The 20,483-nt window shown below is 36.4% G+C and overlaps 1 protein-coding gene across 4 annotated transcripts in view; it reads left to right on the top strand.

The window, feature by feature from the left end:
• Window positions 1-20,483, top strand: part of pum3 (pumilio RNA-binding family member 3) — a 46,220-nt gene that overhangs the window by 1,540 nt on the left and 24,197 nt on the right. For 2 of the 4 annotated variants that reach the window (XM_069927387.1, XM_069927398.1), the window contains 9 exons: window positions 4,062-4,179; window positions 5,221-5,382; window positions 7,159-7,294; window positions 8,897-8,972; window positions 13,478-13,571; window positions 15,243-15,309; window positions 16,377-16,551; window positions 18,103-18,206; window positions 20,193-20,271. In XM_069927387.1, the coding sequence (XP_069783488.1) occupies window positions 4,080-4,179; window positions 5,221-5,382; window positions 7,159-7,294; window positions 8,897-8,972; window positions 13,478-13,571; window positions 15,243-15,309; window positions 16,377-16,551; window positions 18,103-18,206; window positions 20,193-20,271 (993 nt within the window). In that variant the 5' untranslated portion in view covers window positions 4,062-4,079. Of the gene's footprint in view, window positions 1-2,930; window positions 2,951-3,277; window positions 3,303-4,061; window positions 4,180-5,220; window positions 5,383-7,158; window positions 7,295-8,896; window positions 8,973-13,477; window positions 13,572-15,242; window positions 15,310-16,376; window positions 16,552-18,102; window positions 18,207-20,192; window positions 20,272-20,483 lie in introns of those variants that run through there. The other 2 variants (XM_069927407.1, XM_069927415.1) reach the window with 2 other exon arrangements.

A 20,483-nucleotide genomic window follows, 5' to 3' on the forward strand; every position in this document is an offset into this window, starting at 1 on the left:
TGGTACAGTATATAGGCACAAGATGCATTGGTTGCAATTTACTGGGGATAAGTATAAAATAAGTAGAATTTTTTTTCACCACAAAATGAAGCCTCACTGTTTGCCTTGGAATCCTGCAAGATTATCTTCCCATCCAGAGTTGGCTCAATGAAGCAGGGTGAGACATGATCATGCTTCTTTCAGAAGATTCCTGGGGGACCTCTGTGATCCACAGGTTTAAGGAATAGAATAGGTCAGTAAAATTCTTGTAAAAAGACAAAATGAGGATTAGTGAATCCTTTTTTTGCTAGTCTATGTGACAGTATGGGCACAGTCAACACAGCATCACAAAACTTCCTGTCCTTCATGTCACACAGGTCTTAAATGACTGGAAGCAGAAGAAACAAACTGCATCCATTCATTCATTTGAGTCAAAAATTCCTGTTATTCATAGCTTATCGGGTGAGTGTTTTGTGGGACTGGAAGGGCCCAGATCTACTAGAGGTATACAGTGTGATGTCTCTGGCCGGTAACATGTCAGATCCCACAAGAAAGGATATCATCATCCTCATCTGCAAGCAAGAGGAAGAAGAAGGACTTCAGGAGTTGGAGACATATCATTGTTGAATGTTGATCACAAAATCTAGTGCAGGGCTATCATTAATTGGGTCAAGTCTGCTCTGAGACAAGATGATCCTTTCAGACCAAACCTGTAATGTTCCAGGCAGGAAAACCTTTCACAGCATTGTACTGCTCAGTGATACCATGGCCTATGTGAAAGACATGGTCAGCTTAGACCAGGATATGGCCTTTTGACAGGATATCATTTACATGATGGACAACTTTGGGGATGGAATCAGAAATTGGATCTAACTGCATCATACAGACATCCATAGAACAGTTCAAATCAATGGATAGGAAATAGATGGCTTCTCCAGGGTTGCCCTGCTGTCTCCTGTGTTGATTGTGTGCTGCATAGAACCTTTCTTGAATCCATCAGGAAAGACAAGTTACATTGTCAGACAGTGGAGGCACCCAGGTCAAGGCCTCCCTGTCCATCTTCTGTTCAGACACACAGTTAGTCAGCAAACTGATCAGTTTGAGGTGGCATTGGATGACAGGTAACCAGAAGAGGAGTGAGGCAATGCTCTTTGGTAACTGGGCTGACCAGTCCGCCATCCCCTTCACAGTCCGGACCGACTACCTGAAGCTGCTGGGGATTTGATTCAGAGGAGCTGAGGTGTGTAACAAAACTTGGTTGGAGCAGAAAGCGGAATTCCACTAGAAATTGGGACTGTGGGAGAGGAGGAATAACCTGGTCATCAGATGCAAGGTGCTCTTGATACTGTTGTGACTCAGTCCCTGTGTCTCCAACCTAGCAGTCACCCAAGATTTCTTCCAGTTCATCTGGGGATCTAGGATGGAATGGGTCTGACGAATGACTATATCACATGGGAGGGGGAGGTTGTATCCAATGTGGCCCTCATCCAGGTGACCTCTTTCACATGTGACTAATGTAATGAGCCCAGAGGGCCCATAAACCCAGCAGCAGTAGAAAATCAACAAAAGTTGATTTTAATTATCTTTAATTAAAACAGGATCAAACTTTAACTTATTACTATTAACCTAACAACCCTCTTCTAATTCTAAGCGTACAGGTATATAATGTGTGTGTGTAAGTTCAGAAAAGTTATTTGATTCACAGTCCAATCTCACTTCTCACTTCTCCAAGTTTACTGGTATCAGGCAATTCTTATACTGTGCACAGAATTAACATTTATGAATTTCACCGGGCTTTGGTGCTTGAAAGATAAATGGTTACCGCTCAGGAAGGTTCTTGTCAGTTTTCAGAAAGAGATTTGTTGCTCATTGGACACCTACAACTGATCCCTTTTGATCAGCCACTTCAGTGTCTTGCTGAAGAAACTTGCACCATCAGGATTTTCCAGATGATAACCTTTTTCGTTCAGGTCACCACAGAGTTCCTTTTCTGTTTCCCTTATTTCAAGTGAAACATTTTGCAACCAGTCCTCTCCCCTTGTATGGACCACATGTTCAGGATGTGACATACTCTGTGATAACAGCCAACGTTCTATTTGCCTTTCTAATTGCATTACTTTAGTTATGTGTGGACAAAATAAATAAATGCAGATATGGGCAGTATTGATGCACATAGTTCTTTCTGTTGCTTGTGCCTTTTAGCAAAGCTGTGGGAGAGAAGATGGCTTCCAGTTAATGATACCTAGTTTTGCAGTTGTTAATGTGGACATTTTCAGGTCTGCTGGTTCAGACCCGTGGAGAGCGAGGAGCAGAGACACAGGGCTCCACCACAGAGTCCTACTGCTCAGTCCTCATGTCATTGGCTCCATGCAGGCTTTAACCTGCCTGTTAAAGGAGCCAATTGTGTTTTATTTAAAATCTGCCATTGTGGGGACTGGGCCCAAGATGGAGCTGCCTATGTTTGGTAGCAGCCACAAAGGATTGGTAACTCCAGGGCAGCAGAGGACTGGCGCAGGACAACCGTAACAGAGATCATTCCCCATTGAGAAGGAAAAGCAGAGAAGATGACCCTAAAGACAGTGAACAGGTGCTGGACCAGCAAAGGGCCCTGTGGCTGAAAGTCACGCACAGGCAACGAGCTTTTGGCGACTTTGGGCTGCAGTTTGCTGGAGACAGGCTCACAAGAACCAGGTATTGGAACCGGGGTTCGAGAGGACGCTCAAGGCAAGAAAGTCTCTGGGCATTGATGGCTTCCTCATTGTATTGGAGGTTTGGATCTGAGCTCAGGTTGGTGATGGTTTAAACCAAACTGGAGTTTTGTGCGGCCGCAGAGGCTGTGGGAGTGCTGTAGGTGAATCCATAGACACTCATCAACTCTGAGGGGACATTCTTGCTTCTGACTGTAAGGGTTGCTGGGCAATGCTATTTTCAAATCTTTGTCTGCCTTATGGCAGGTTAAAGGTAATTTCAGGTAACATTGCATTTCTGTTTTATTACATGAAAATAAATATCTGCTATGATCTAACAGTGCTTACATTTTTAATGAAAATTGATTTTATCTGATATATCTGACAAAATGTATAGGAGCTATAACTAATGAATAAAACATAGGAAGGTTTAATTAAAAGATGTAGCCACCCATGAACATATGTCTCTCATATGTCGCTGCCATCTGATAGTTGTTCTTGTCTACCAGATTCTTTTATATGTCAATTGTTTATTTATTGGAAGAAAAAGTTTTCAATTGAATTAATGTATTCAATGTTATTTCTCTCCACATGATGGCTTTGCTTCATAGACTGCCTTCTGGTTAAGTATCTGACGTAAGTTCATAAAGAATGAGTAGGCCATTCGGCTCTTTGATTCTGCATCATTATTCAGTACAATCATGGATGATCTTGCGACTTCAGTTCTCTAGTCCAGTTTTCTCTCCAAATCACTTGATCCCTTTCACCATAAGGATCACATTCATCTCCCTTTTGAATAAATCCAATGAATTGACCTCAACAATTTATTGTGATAGAGAGTTGCACAAGTTCGCAGTTCTTTTGAATGAAGTTTCTCCTCATCAGCTTCCTCCCTTATCCTTGGACTGGGCTTCCCCAATGTTGGGAACAATCTTCATTTATCTTGTAAAAGTTTTATACATTTCTATTTGAACCACCCCCTCCCCTCCCCCAAACATTCTTCTAATTTGCAATGAGTATGAACCTAGTTTTTCTCCATCCCAGGAATCATTCTGATGAACATTCATTGAATCATCTCAATAGTAAGGAAGTTTGCCACTAGTGGCATAAAACTACTCATCTTGCATTGATTAAGACTGTATATTTTCTTTGAGATGGCTAAGATGTATGGTGTGTTGTGGTTGTTGCATAAGAGCAAGTGCAATTCATCATACTTTTTCAGGTCCCACACCAATCTTGTTTGGTCATTTGTTTTCAGTTTTGCAAGTATGACTCATTTTTGTGCATTTTTGCCTTTGTATTTAAAAAAAATGTTGCTCTTTTATAACATTGTGAAACAATATATGGTTATTTCATCTGATTCGCTGAAGTATTGATTCAGTGTTTTATTTACAGATTTTGTTGAATGAGATTATGGTGTTTAAAAATAAAAAGTCTTCTGGGAAAGGTGGAAGTACCTTATCTGGACAGGGCAAAGTTAAAAAGATTGGTAAATCTAAAAATGTTTCATCAGGTAAGACCTTGGTGTTAATCAAACTCAATAGGTGAACCAACCAGAAATCTTCCATATCATTATTATACCAAAGTGCTAATTTTCAAAATAAAACCTTCACATAGAAAAGGCTGAAATTACCTGGCAAAATTAAATAAAAATATCTGCAAATGCTTGGTCATTATTTTTAAAATCACAAAATCTAAATAAATATTCAATTTTAGATAATAACCAGCAATAAATGGCAATTTCCTTCATCTCCTTGGCAAGGAGATGAATCAAATACTGAAGCCAATGCAAATGAAAAGAAGAAAGGGACTTTTGATATTTATTTTATGATTAAAAACATTTGTGAATGGATTCACAGCCTCACCTTTGTAAATCATAACATCGACTTAAAGAATTTCTTATTTAAATAAAAATAAACCTACCAGTGCCTCATTTGGGGGAAAAAAAAATTGATTTGCATAGATTTTGTTGGATATAATGTCACCACACAAATGCCCAATTGGACATCAGTACTTGTGCTCTTAATGAGCCTCTTGACTTGCCACCTCATCCTATCCAATAAACATTTTTTTCTTCTCGTGTACTAACCTAACGTGCCCTCGTCTTTATCTCGTGTCTTTGTCTTCAGCTTGTTTCAAATTTGTACCTAGTCTGGACCTTTGCTATAATTTTGTTTAAACAGTCTGCAAATATATACGTGGTGATAGCAACCTCCTTTGAAGAAGACCGCAGAGCCCACCTCACTGACAAAAGGCAAAGGAGGAAAAACCCAACACCCAACCTCAACCAACCAATTTTCCCCTGCAACCGCTGCAACCGTGTCTGCCTGTCCCGCGTCGGACTTGTCAGCCACAAACGAGCCTGCAGCTGACGTGGACTTTTTACCCCCTCCATAAATCTTCGTCCGCGAAGCCAAGCCAAAGAATAGTTGATAATAATAGTTAACAACCAGAGACTTTAATGCTTAATTTCCCAATTTTCATTGTGAAATTTGCTATGGAAATTAGGAGCATCTCTGTTAACTTTTTTTTGTTTACTTGGATTCTGACGAAGGTGAACCTAGGGGGAAAAAATCGAAAGTAAAGTCTCAAAAGTTTGAGAACAAAGCAAAGGTTAACGCCAAGACGCTGGGAAATGCAAATGGAAAGGTGAAAAAATTTAAGGGAGAACAGCAAATTGGAAAAAAGAGGAAGCAATCAGGTGGAAATGAAGAGGGTATGTAGATGTTAATCTTTTTTGTTTTAAAATAAATAACTTTTTTTTTCATTTTTAGAAGTATAAACAAGCAATCCTGGAAATTATTGCTTGGATTTCAAATCATTTCAAGCCATTTGTCTCACTTTCATATATAAATATAATTACAATTTGTCGCTCTCTTTTTAGTCAATCTCTCTTTGTGTTTCAATTCAACATTTAATATTCTATATAATAATACTGGAAGTGGTGGAGGAGGTGAGGGTTATGTTCCAAGTGGGCAGATTTGTGATTTTCCACACCACAAAGCTGAAAGTTAAATAAAAATGTGGTTTATATGCATGAGAGTAAATTTTATTCTATATTTCATATTTTTGGGTTGTGATTTGTGAATTCAGCAAGAACAATTTTTCATTATCCAACTGTCTTAACACCTCATTAAAATGACAGATGTTTATTTCAGTAAGTTGTTTTCAATGTTTAATACTGATTGCAAAAGCTCTGCTATTTTGACATTTTTGTGTTTTGTACATTTATTTTGAAGTACTAGGATTGATAATTTTTTTTTATATTGTGTAAAAAAAGTTCACTGCACCTTTAAATTTTATAAATTTAAAGCTACAGAATAAAAAACACATTTAAAGATAATTCAAAAGAATACAAATACATGTGGTGTATAAAGAAAAATTAAAGAATTAACCCCCCCCCCCATCATCCTACAAAGTGGAAAAAGAATAAGAATGGGACAAGAGAGCCTCAACAGGGATGTCTAGTTCTTTAAACTCTCTTATAATATAGAGACCTTAAGGAGAAGAGAATGTCAGCGCTTCATTTAAACATTAAACCCATATTTTGTAAATAAGAGCTCCGTATCTTCCTAACTATATAATATTTATCTCTTAAATTATAACTAATTTTCTCAAGTAAAGTTCACTGTACCTTTGAGTAATGTATTGTGCTTCTCTACATGAGTATTCTTGATTTTGGTCTTTTTTGTCCATAATTATTGTTTCCTGTTATTTATTTAGACATACAGCATGGTAACAGACCATTTTGGTCCATGAATCCATGCCACCCAATTTACCCCCAATTAACCTATACCCCTGGTATGTTTTTGAAGCGTAGGAGGAATCCGGAGCCTCCAAAGAAAACCTGCTCAGACATGGGGAGAACATACAAACTCCTGACAGACAGCGTGGGATTCAAACCTTGGTCTGGTCCCAATCGCTGGTGCTGTAAAGCCCTTGCGTCAACTGTGCCACCCTGTTGTGGAGGCCATTTGAAAATTATGGAAGGAAAATTAGATTGTTCTTGTACACATTGGTGCCTGGTGGTTAAAATCTTTTGGATTGGATTGTACAATTGTGAATTATATTCAACCTTTATAACTTTTTTCTTTCATATTAGCTTTTTGTTTATTAAAATGTACTGTCAGTGATTTTCTCTCCAAATTATGTTAAGCAAGTAAAATAATTGGAATTATAAACTTCTGGCATCACTGATGTTTTTTCTCATATTCTCTCATTTTCTTCCAATATAAACAGACTCTTCAGTGCATCAGGTCTGCTATCTCTTTGAGCAATATCATTTGGCTACTTTATTTCCCTGCAACCTATCAACTCCACTCTGTTCTTGCCTATTGTGTTGAGATATATATTATTGAGCATGTCAATGACAAGGCTGTTATGATGTTTGATTTTTGAGTTGGTAAGGCAATTAGCATGTGATATTTTAAATTGTATTTGTGCTGTTACTGCTAAGGAACCTAATATGCAGCTTGCAATTTTGTCATTTTAGGCACGAGTAGAAAGAAACCAAAGTGGGATGATTTCAAAAAACAAAAGAAAGATCTAAAACTAAACCGACAACAGGACAAGAAATCTAATTATGATTTAATAATTCGATCAAAACAGATTTGGGAAAGTGTAAGAAGGTATTTTCAACAAAGTTCACATCAAATAATTGAATGTCCATGTAAAAAGTGATGTTGCTTGATAGAATGTAGGCCTTAAGGCAAGTTAAAGACTGCATTATCCATTCCCATGGCCCCATCCCAATTTAAATATATTAAAAAGATTGTGATTTTTATTGTTGGACATGTTTGCACGCTTTATCCATTAAGATTCCTTGATGAACTAGGAGAGAGGGCACCCCATTTCAATGTAATTCCATCAGTCTTCATCCAGATATCCATTACATCAATTTTCTGAGATACTATCGCTGAACATCTGAACTGATTGGAAGTTCATCTTTGAATTTTCTCTCAGTATATCATCCCTGTGAATTCCTCACTTACTCATTGGATTATTATTTTCCTTTGGTTGTTGTTTTTATGGAGGATTATCTCGTGTCTATTAGCTAACTCAAGTTGCAAATTAAACAATAGGATGAATAGTTTCTAACTAAAATGATTATTTCTTTTTAACTCTAATGTTACACAGTAAGAATCTATATTTGTTTTAAATTTATTCAAAATTATTTTTAATGCATCTAATAGAAAGTCCGTGTTGATTTCCCCACAATTAATTGCTTGCTTGTTCTATTTTGAATTAACTTTTATCATAGACATTTTTCCTAAACTGTACCTCAGTTCCCTTGTCTTACCAAGAACTGTAACATTTTAATAGTTGCATTTGGAAAACTAGATAAAGCAGAACTCATGAAAATATTTATGAAGCTGCTCATTGTTAGCTGTCGTTAACTATAGATTTTTTAAAAAAATTGAAATCTTCAGTGAACAAAATTAAAGATTGCCTCTTATCATTAATCATGGAAATACATGATATACCTGTACATCATTTGGTATGGAACAGTTATAGCATATTATATACCATAATTTAATTATATGCCATGCATGTGAGAATAAAACTGGGTAGTAATGCTCTCTATAATCAAAAAATAATCAAAAGTATAGTTGGAATATATGTTTAAGCGTGATATTTTAATATTGATAATTTTTTTTGTTGTTAGAATTTTTTTTAGGTTAAGTTTTATCTCTTTTTTTGTAAGTGGGTTTTTTTTTCCATATATAATATTGTTAATTTTATTAACTCTTCACTCTTTATTTTGGGGGGGAGGGTTGGACTAATTTTAAGTTAGACTATTAATATTGTGTTACAATTAACGGGGGGGGGGGGTTATTTGTTTAGTTTTCTGATGTAATATTGTAATCATACTATTTTAATTTTTTTTCTTTAAATGTAATTCTCTATTGTATTCATGTTATAAAATTTTAAATAAAGTCTTCAAAAAAAAAGTATAGTTGGAGATTTTTTTAATAAGTGACTTGCTGCTTAGCTCTAACCATCAGCTACTTGTAAACTTGAAGCAAGAACAGAAACTGGCACTGCAGCAGGTCGTAGAAAATTGGTAATGATTCCGGTTCTGCTGAAGGGTCATCAACCTTGATTGATGACTCTCCCTCCACAGCTACTACCTGACCTATCATTGTTTTCTGTTATAACTTTTTTTGTGAAAATGTTGGTTTATTTTCTATTTCCTAAAATATGGTTTTTTTTAAATGTTTTTGTTCCAGAAAAGACTGCAGTAAAGAGAAGAAAGCAGAACTCATGAAAGAAATGCAAAATCTAGTCCATGGAAATATCAAAAATGTAAGTTTTTCTTTTACTTTCGACCTTTGGTTATAATGCTTGATTAAGAAGGTTTTATCTGGTCCATTATACACATCTTAATCCATTTAGTGTAAAATTTTGTATCGTACATAATGCTGAAAAAAATTGTGTTGGCTTGTATATCACGATGCATTCATGAGCTGCATAACATCCACTTGGGCAACATCTGACCACACATATGTCCGTTCAGAAATCCTGATGGAGAACGAGATGTAGTGGATGTATCTCTCGTCATTGGACTTGCTCATTTCGCTCAGTGATCCACTTTTGTCATTACTGCAAAATGCTTCTTGTCACATACATTGACAGAACTGCTACCACAAGACTGAAGAACTTCAGTGTTGCTGCAAATGAGCCTGAGTCCATTTCTCCAGGCACCATGTTCCAGTACAAAATGAATGATGTGCAAAGCTGTGGCCAAGCAGGTGAAAATGTGCTGCAATAATTAATCTAATGCAGGAATACAACAGCACCAAATGTTGCTGTCACAGAATGATTTAATTACCCTGGTACCCATGCCACTAAACGCCTGTCATTAGTATTGTTACAAGCCCAAAGGACCCCAAAACCCAGCAGCAATAGATATTCACCACGACAAATGGTTACTTAAAACAAAAGTTGTTTTTAATTATCTTTAAACATGAAAACAGAATCAAACTTTAATTTATTTCTATTTTTAACTTACCTAACCCAACTTAACCCCCTTCTAATTCTAAGCGCACGTGTATGTAATGTTTGTATAAATTTAAGAAAGTTCTTTGGTTCACAGTTCAATCTCACTTCTCATTCTTCCAAGTTCTCTAGTTGCAGGCAATTCTTATACTGTGCACAGAATTTAACATGTATAAAGTTCACCAGGCTTTGGTGCTTAAAAGGTAAATGTTTACTGCTCAGGAAGGTTTCTTGTAGGTTTTGTAGAGAGAGATGTATTGTTCCAGGATTTCCACAACTGAGGTACCACCATTAATCACCTCAGTGTCTTGCTGATGAAACTTGCCCCATCAGGGTTCTCCAGATAATAACTGTTTTATTTCAGGTTACCACAGAGTTCCTTTCTGTTCCTCTCATTCCAAGAGAAACACCAGACAGCTCATTTTCTCCTCTTATTTCAGGTTTTATTTCAGGTTACCACAGAGTTCCTTTCTGTTCCTCATTCCAAGAGAAACACCAGACAGCTCATTTTCTCCTCTTGCATGACACACAAGAGTAGGCCATCCTCCACTCTGGAGCTTCTGTTTCAGTTCCAACAAGCTTCTCCTGGCTGACACTGTTCAGTCTCCCTCTCTCTCTGAGACTTTCCAACTGCCATCTCTCTCTCACTTGTTAAAAAACATCTGACATTCTCCAACAAATAATAGAAGTCAGTCTTCTGGTTCATCTGTTATTTTTAGATGAACAAGAACCCTTTAGTGACCTTTGAGGACTTTTGTCAAAAACTCTGCAAAGAGGTATCAATAGATATCATGTCTCCTGCTTGAGACAATAGTGCATTCATTCATTCCATAAGTCAATTCAATTAACACCTATTCGTGAAATCCCCATAGGCATTCTTCACAATTTCTGCAAAGTCACTGTGGATATGAATTCTTCAGTATTTCAATTAAGATCTGATTTAAAGTGTTATGCGACGCATGACTGTACTTATTCCTGAAATGTGAGCAAATTGTATCTAACAGCCTGAGAATGGCGCTCCAACATTTTATCTCAGATTAATATACTAATGCAAAATTTCCTCTAAAATCTACTGCAGATATTTGGCAGATTTTTCTTTAATAATAAAGTTCCCAAGTGGAAGCTGAGGCATAGTCTCCCATTCAGCTTAAGATGCAGGATTTGTGGCTGTGATTCTTAATAGGGTCTAACTGGGCAGAATGAATCTCCACAGATTTCCCAACTCTCAAACTTTTGAACTCCTTCCTCCTCCTAACTTGGTACAGATTGGCACTTTTTAAATAAATGAGAGAATTTGATTTTTTTGGAATTCGTTTTAGATTTATCCAAATATTTTAATTGTTTTCAAGTGCATGTTTTATTGCCTTAAGATTGAAATTTTAAAATTGAAATCTTTTTGGTAGGTTTTTAAGTTTTATTTTAATCTGAATGAATGTCATTACTGTTCTTGTCACCACATCTGGTGGTTTGCTTTCAGATAAGATGTCCTGATAAGCTTGATGTTGGCCTTTCAGCAGACAGCTTTTTCCAAAATTATACTAAAATAAACATTATTGTCTGGGCACAGAAACCAGTTGATCTTGGCCAGTAGATAATCTGCCATGGTGTTTTGCACAGTATAATATACCTGTCCTTGGTTATGGTGCTCTTTGTGCATTCATGTCTTTTATTTGTTGGATCTGCAATTTTTGGATTGTAATGGTAAACCCAAAGGGTTTCTACAAGTATATTAAGAGTAAAAGGATAGTAAGGGACAAAATTGGTCCCACAGAAGATCAGAGTGGAACCTCACGAGATGGGGGAGATCTTAAAACAGTTTTTTTTTTTGCATCAGTATTTACTCAGGAAACTGGCATAGTGTATAAGGAAGGGAAACAAGCAGTAGTGTCATGGAACATGTAGAGATTAAGGAGGAGGAGGTGCTTGCTGCCTTACAGTGAATAAAGGTAGATAAATCCCCTTGGCTTGACATGATATTCCCGTGGAAATTGAGGGAGACGTGTAAAAATTGCAGGGCCCCTGGCAGAAATATTTAAAATGTTCTTGGCCATGGGTGAGGTGCTGGAGAATTGGAGGGCAGCTCATGTTATTCTGTTGCTTTAAAAAAGGCTTCAAAAGCAAACCAGGAAATTATAGGCCAGTGAGCCTGACGTGTTCTGAGAGTGTTGGTTAGTCAAGGGCTGATTAAGGATAGTTAGCATGGTTTTGTGTGTGGTAGGTTGTGTTTAACAAATCTTTTTTCGAGGAAATTACCAAGAAAGTGAAGGAAAAGTTGTGGATGTTGTCTACGTAGATTTTAGTAAGGTCTTTAACAAGGTCCCACATGGGAGGTTAGTTCAGAAGGTTCAGACACTAGGTATCCATGGAAAGGTTGTAAACTGGATTTAAAATTGACTATGTGGAAGCCTGTGATTAGTGGTGTGCCTCAGGGATTGGTGCTGGAACCATTGTTGTTTGTTGACTATATAGATGATCTGGATATTAACATGGTAAATTGTATCTGCAAGTTTGCTGATAACACTGATTAGAAGCATTGTGGACAGCGAGGAAGGCTTTCAAAGCTTGCAGAGGCATCTGGACCAAATGGGAAAATGGCAGAGGGAATTTAATGCAGACAAGTGTGAGGTGTTGCATTTTGGAAGGACAAACTAAGGTAGGGTGTACACAAAAAATGGTAGAGCACTGAGGAGTGCAGAGGAACAATGGGATCTGGGAATGGAGATACATAATTCCCTGAAAGTGGTGTCTCAGGTAGACAGGGTTGTAAAGAAAGCTTTTGGCTTCTTGGCCTTCATAAATCAAAATATTGAGTACAGGAGTTGGGATGTTATGGTGAGGATGTATAAGACATTGGTGAGGCCAAATTTGGAGCATTGTGTGCAGTTCTGGTTGCCTAACTAAAGGAAGGATATAAGTAAGATTGAAATAGTGCAGAGAACATTTACTTGGATGTTGCTGGGTTTTCTGGAGTTGAGTTACAGGGAAAGATTAAACAAGTTAGGACTTTATTCCCTGGAGAGTAGAAGAATGAGGGGAGATTAAATAGAAGTTTACAAAATTATGTGGGGTATAAACAGAGTAAGTGTAAGTTGGCTCTTTCCACAGATTGGGAGAGATAAATAGGAAAGGACACGGCTTTAGGGTGAAAGGGGAAAGGTTTGGGGGAACTTTTTCACTCAGAATAGTGGGAGTGTGGAACGAACTGCCATCTGGCGTAAATGTGGACTCACTCTTGAGTCTTAAGAATACGTTGGATAGATACATGGATGAGAGAGATCTGGAGGGTGATGAACTGGGTGCAGGTCAATGGGACTAGCAGAATAATATTTCAGCACAGACTAGAAGGGCTGAATAGCCTGCTTTCTGTGCTGTAGTGTTCTGTGGTTCAATTAAACTCAGCAGATAGAACGTTGCCTTGAAGACAAATTAAATACTGTTCCATGGTGGTATCCTACTGTCAGTGGTGGAATGCTACAAAAGAGACCGATTGGCTCGTGATTCACAAACTACTTATTGCATAATGGTGAGCATAAATACAATAGAATGTGCCATATTTGTTCCTTTTATTTCGTTCTTACTGTTAGTTGTATGTTGGAATCTTATTGAATCCATAATTACCTTTATGAAACAAAAATAAGTGAATGTAGTTCTGTTTAGTACTCAAAAATGCTGGATAAACTCACAGGCCCAAATGTTGACTGCCTTCTTGTGCTGCACTAGACCCCAGCATCAGCAGATTTTCTTATTTACCACTGCAATTGAGTTGCTGGGGGTGGGTTTTTTTTTTAGCTGGAATTTCTTTTTTTTTCTAGATTGCATTCGCACACGATACTGCTAGAGTAATCCAGTGTTACCTTCAGTTTGGTGATGAAAAACAGAGGCATGAAGTCTTTGAGGAATTAAAAGGTATTTTAATTGTTGTATCCTTTTCACCAATAGCCTTCTCATTGCTGATAATTTTAGTTTTGCAGACCTCATGTCTGGTTCCAAGGACAAATCAAAGTGCTGAATTGTATTATTCATATGAAAATGTATGCCCATGACCACAAGGTAGTGTTACGACCCCAAAACCCAAAAGCAATTGATAGTCACCACGACAAATGGTTACTTAAACAAAAGTTGTTTTTAATTATCTTTAAACAAGAAAACAGAATCAAACTTTAACTTATCACTATTAACTTAACTACCCAACTTAACCCCCTCCTAATTCTAAGGCACGTGTATGTAATGTGTGTGTAAATTTAAGAAAAGTTCTTTGGTTCACAGTTCAATCTCACTTCTCCTTCTTCCAAGTTCAATGGTTGCAGGCAATTCTTATACTGTGCACAGAATTTAACAAGTATAAAGTTTACCAGGCTTTGGTGCTCGCAAGGTAAATGGTTATGATTTCCACAGCTGGGATACCACCATTAGTCACCTCAATGTCTTGCTGATGAAACTTGTCCCATCAGGGTTCTCCAGATGATAACTTTCTTTCAGGTTACCACAGAGTTCCTTTCTGTTTCTCTTATTCCAAGAGAAATATCAGACAGATAGCACTTCCAACCATCTGCCACTCTGGACCTTGTTTCAGTTCCAACATGCTTCTCCTGGCTTGTTTCAGCTGTGTGTCTCTCTCTCCATCTGAGATTCAAACTGCCAGCCACATGTCCTTCTCTCTCTCACATACAAAACCCCTGACCTGCAGGAAACAATAGGAGTTAGTCTTCTAGTCCATCTGTTGTTTTAGGTAAACAAACCTTTCAATGACCTCTGAGTGAGCACTTTAGAGAGGTCAAAAGCCTTGCAATATTGTCCATCGCAGACAACCTTACTCCGGTTGTTCTTTCAAGACAATAGTCTATTCATTTCATGACATCATTTCAATTAGCATCTACTTGTGAAATGTGTGTAGCATTCGCCATAGTTTCTTAGTCACTGAATATGAATTCTTCAGTATTTCAAATAAGATCTGTTTTAAAGTGTTTGTATGTGTGTGTGTTTGTGTGTGTGTATGTATGTATGTAACCTTCTCTAATATTACCAATTTATCTCCCAAAAACATCTCCAAATATTCCATCACAATAGCATGAAACCAAGTGTGATGTCAAAATACCCTGGTAAAAGGAGTTCCTCTGCTCCCCTTCATCAAGGTTGGCAGTAATGATTCTGGCTGATTTTTTTTTCCTCTCTGTTCAGTTCCTCTTGCTGTTCCTCAGCATGTGACCAAGACGACATTCAGGCATGGGTTGGTAAACAGGAAGTAAAATTCTTGCCAAAACAACATCTCCAATAAGAGACAGCCCAACTTCCTCTCAAATCCTTCTCAAGAAGGATGAGGGCAGAATATGTATGGAAACATCAGCATCTGTGCCATCCTGACTTAGAAATATATTTTTAGTTCTTCATTATCACTGAGCCTAAATCCTGACTATCTGCCCAGTAATACAATGGGAGTAACTTCAATAGAGAACTCTCGAGGTTCAAAGCTGTGCTTCACCATGACAATAAATCCTAGCCTCGCCAGCAATGCCCAAACCCTGGAAGTGAATAAAACTATACACTCCCTCTCAGTTGATATTGTTTTTTTTTTTGCAGGGCATCTGGTTGACTTGAGTAAATCCAAGTATGGCAGGCATGTTGTGAAAAAAATGTTAATGTACGGGTAAGTACAGTGTAAGAAGTTAATTGTGAGAGACCAGCATAAAGTTTGCAATTGATTGTTTCTGTAGGTTCAGCTATTATTTCTGTTGTTCTTTCATTTTAAAACCCCACAATAAATTATCCTACAGACTTGAAGCCAACTCTATATTTCTTACTCAAGTTTTGGTCCAGACAAAATGTCATGCTGTTACACTTAGACCTTAACATGTTGAATTGTAGAGAAGTAGCAATGAAACTGTGCTTGTGATTTCTGAATAATAAGTGCTTGGTTTTTATCTCATCATCATGTTTTTTTCCTGGTCAGAGCCTGGGCACATTATAAGGCCATTAGTGTTTAAGTCTGTAACCCAAGTCTTAGTGCTGCCGTTGGAGAGCAGTGTTAATCATCAATGATCCACAGCAGTAATCAGCAAGGATCCACATGCTCTGTTCTCACTGCTGCCATTAGGAAAGAGGTATAGGTTTCACAAGAAGTTGCTATCCCTCCACCATCAGACTCCTAAACAAACTCAGAGACTCATTACTTTGCACATTATTTATTATTGGATATATATATATTTTCTGTATTGCATAGTCAGTTTGTTTACATTTTTTCTTTGTCTACATTTCTCTCTTTTGTATACATATCTTTTCTTGAGCACAGTTTTTTGCAATACCCTTAAGTAGAAATTCTGTCTGGCCTGCAGGAAAAAAAGAATCTCAGGGTTGTACGTACTCTGGCAATAAATCTACTCCCTAGAACCACTGTACCAAGGGCAAAAATCAGCTTTGTTTTACAAATCAGTCAATATTATGTTGATGATGTAAATGCAGCCATAAGTTAGAAGGTAATTTGAAAGTACCATCTAAGACAAGAAATAACATTTAAATATTAAAACAGCTGTCGCTCATCTCTTCCAACCTAACCATAATTTATTTCTTGCCAAATGTACTATTTTTTAAAGTTGATTTTAATTAATTTTGAATGTTCAGTTAGCATTCTAATGTTAATTTATGAAAGAAAATCTATAGTTGCTATGTGTGAATTCTAGAATAAGGCAAGATTTCATGTGTATGTTCTTTTGCTAGAAATAAGCAACAAGTAGCAGAAGTAATTAAAAGTTTCAAAGGTGAAGTGATAAAGTTATTGCGGCATTCAGAGGCATCAACAATAATAGAATATGCATATAATGACAAAGCCATTTTGGAACAGAGGAATATGCTAACAGAAGAGCTATATGGAAATATCTTCACGATTTGCAAGGTAAGCTTTCATCTATTTCCTGCTTGCTGGTCAAAATATTTATGCTTCGTATCTTATTCTAACTAGTATCAAAGCAGAAACCAATTTGTTTTCAACCCAAATTTTAAATTTTTCTCAGACTGCTTATTATAGTTATATTTTATCAATGTGTGATTAGTAAGCATATTAGAAAACAAAATTCCAAGGTAGAGGTGCAGATTATTTTTTACAGGAGGACCAGATTGACACAGTGAGAAATTTCTAAGGTATTTCACATATTTGAAAACTCAGCATTTTTCAGATTTGCAGGACTTAAGCAATAATACTTCCACCTTTCCTTCGTTATAACCCTTTGTCACTTTGTTTTAAATCTTGAGTTTTTCCTTTGCTTCGGGGCCCTTCCATCTTTTATTTTTTACTACCGTGTATAAATGGAACCTGTGATGCACAGATTTATTTTTTTTTTGCCGAAAAGTCTCCTGTGTTGTCTGTAAAGTGCCCAAGCTTGTGTCTTATCATGGGAATGGGCTTGTATTTGAATGTCCAGTATATGGTGAAAAGGACATTGGGGAACCACTGAAACAGGCAACATACTAGGTACCTTTTGTTATCTAGGTTCCTATTGGAACCCAAAATATGTTCTCCTGAAAAAATGGTGTTGCATCACCTTAGCAGTGAACATCAGGATCTCGCAAATTTGATATAATGGGATGTAGTTTGGATTATGTTGGGTTTCTTTAATCCTGTTTTTGGTGATAATTATAAACTTGATTAGTAGTTATTGTGCATATCATGGAAAGGTTATTGCATATTGCAGCTTATGGTTAAGAATAGATATTTTGACCACTGTCGCAAAAACGTAGCTTCAACTAGAGACATTTAAATCATTGTGAGATTTTAAACATTTCATTCTCTGGGTTGTTGTTGCAATAAATATAATTTCAATAAGATTAACATTGAAAATCTCAACATCAGAATGAATAAGTATTTAAATTTTATTTTCCTTTCAAATTGATTCCAATACTGCTTTTTGTACATTATACCAAATTTACAGGATTTTCTTTATTGGCCGTCAATTATTGGCTCAATATTGAGTAATAAATAGATTTAAACCAAATGTAAAACTTGAATGATATGCATTTGGAAAGGCAACACATGATTAAGCAAGTCTTTTGTGATAATTAAGGAATGTCTAAACTTATAAAACTGTGAACGCAAATTTCAACTGTTAAAGAGAAGTATTGTGTTGACTTTGCTATTAAGAAGATGTTGATGTACAGTGTATAATGCAACCTTTAGGGAATCCTGCATTTGGACTCCCAAGACTATTTGGATGTTCCTTTCTGAATTTTCTTCCCATTTAGAAAATAATCTACACCTTTAATTCCTTTTGCTGAAATGTATGACTATGCTGTATTCCATCTCCCATTTTGTTAGCCATGTTTCCAACATTAAAGACCCTCCTTAATACTACCTGCCCCTCCACCTATCTTTGGGGCCACACATTTCTGTAAAAATCATTTCTTTTGGTCAGTTTTATCACAAAAAATTGTAATATTTTTTATTTGTTAGTCTTCTTTTTGCCCAACATTGGAGAAAGTTCTTGAATTTAATCCTGACAAGCGAGAAGGAATAATGGGAGAAATGAAAAAGATCATCACGCCTATGGCACAAAAGTAAGAATTATTAATCATTTTATGTTATCATATTACTTAAATGTCATTGCGATCAGTCCATATTGTTTTGGAAAATAATATTATTCCATATTAAGGTGTGTGTGACATTTGTTGACTTCATTCTGTTGTCCAATTTTACTCAGTCTGATGTGAAGGTTCAAAAGAGAACTTTGCTTGTATAAGTTGTCGGACCAAAGAAAAAAGCAAATTTGAGAGAGTACCAGATCTAATTTCTTTAATGTTTTGCTCTTCATGCTGTAACATCTTTTATTTTTAGAGTTTGATTTCATACAGTAGTGAAATAATACAGAATTATGTAATAGAGCTTCAAGTTAAAATAAATTTGGTTCATCACCTTTGTTCCAAAGTTTTCAGTTTGCTAACATGGCCTGCATTTTATGCAATCTATTACCTCAAATACCCTGTCAAAATGTTCATAAAATTAGAGGAATTTATGACACAGGAGGGCGATACAGCCATTTGTATTCATAGTGGCCAAAAATAGCTGCTGGTTAATCAGACTCTTCAACTTTGTCTTGTAAGGCATTCTGGGTAACAAAAAACACTCATTCAATCTTCTGAGCTATGTCTTTAAATTAATGTCTCCAAATTATCTTGGTTAGGAGAAAAAAGTAGTTCTTGCTATATTTGCCCTTTTCATGGACATCATTGTATCTATATTTAAATCGTCCTACCCTGCCTTCTTCATAGAAAAATACTCCTGATAATTAAACATCTCTTCCCCTAATCACAGTCTTGTATCTCTTCTAAATCATATAGTTCTCCTATTTATATTACATTAAGGTCACCAGAACTAAATGCAGGATACATTTTTGACCTTTTATTATTTAAAAAGCATCTGGATAGTTTATATATTCTTTGTTTTAGCCAAAAAATAGTTTCCTTTTTGCCTTCATGATCTTTATTTACTTCACCTGCTATTTTCAAGAATCAAAGCATATGTATTCCTTGCTCTTGTTCTTCTGTAGACTGTGCAGTATCCTTCAATTTATTGTTTTCCCTTGTTTTTTTTGCTCTCCTAAAGTATATATTTCATGCATTATCAAGTCTATACTAATCTCACAAACTAACTACAACAACCTTCATTGTATGCCAAATACAGTTCGCTTGCACATTTTGTCACACAACCAAAGTTAGCCATTTTAGTTCAGTAACCATAAGGGTAACACAAATTAAGCTTCTCTTTTATCATTGAAGTCTGTTACAAAATTCTACTTTTCAGCTGTTAAAAGATTTTCAGGCATGCGACAACTTTTTTATTTGTTTTCATGATTGGGGCAATGTTGTGTAGTTTATTGACAGAGATATTGCACCTTACTTTGTGTGCATTACATTGTGTTCCCATAAAGACTCAATGGATTGACTTTTTGAGACTTTGATACAAGCCATGTCACACCTTCAATAGTTTTTCATACTACATTGTTATTTATTTGTTTCTGGATTGTAAGTTGGGATTCAAGAAGGGAGGGGAAATCACAAGCTTCTTGTGATTTGTTTTATTTCTGCCCAAGTCTCTTACTGTTGAGTGAGGTTTTACTGGTTTACCTATGGCATCTTCAGTGGACTCATTCAATACAAGCTCACCATCTCTCTCGTGTTTCTCCAGTTCTATACTCTTGTGGTCCCATTTTCTTTAGAGGCAGACTTCTGACTGCTTTTCCCTCTAGATCAACCTCATTCTGGGACTGTACTATTAAACCTCTCAGCAATGGAACTTTTCAGCTGTATCTTTGGTTGCATGCACTAACTTAATACTTCCTCTTGATTCTGCCACCAATGGCTATTTACTATTTATAAATTTGCTAAGCAAAAAAAAAGACATTGTTCTTTAAACAGGTTTAATTGATGTAATGTTTATGGTAATTTTGTTTCTTTTACTATAGGAATTGCATGTACCCAATTCTCAGTCCAAGTTGGTCGTGTTAATATGGCTTAACCTTCTCATTCCTTTTTTGTCATCTCTAGAGAGGCAGTAATAAAGCACACATTAGTACACAAAGCATTTTTGGACTTCTTCACGTATTGTCAAGAAACAATGAGAATGGTAAGCAAATTTTACAAAACAGTTTAGTGTCTATAGTTGTGTAATTTTTTTTAAGGTTACTTGTGGCTTGTATATAACTTAGTAAATTATACTAATTTTGTTAACTACTGTATATTTTGGCATATAAGTCAATCTTTGAAACCCTCAAAAACCACTCAAAAATCAGGGTCATCTTGTACACCAGATACAACAATGAGACCTTAAATTCAACA

Source organism: Narcine bancroftii, chromosome 1 (genome assembly GCF_036971445.1).
Source record: "Narcine bancroftii isolate sNarBan1 chromosome 1, sNarBan1.hap1, whole genome shotgun sequence".
NCBI lineage: Eukaryota > Metazoa > Chordata > Chondrichthyes > Torpediniformes > Narcinidae > Narcine > Narcine bancroftii.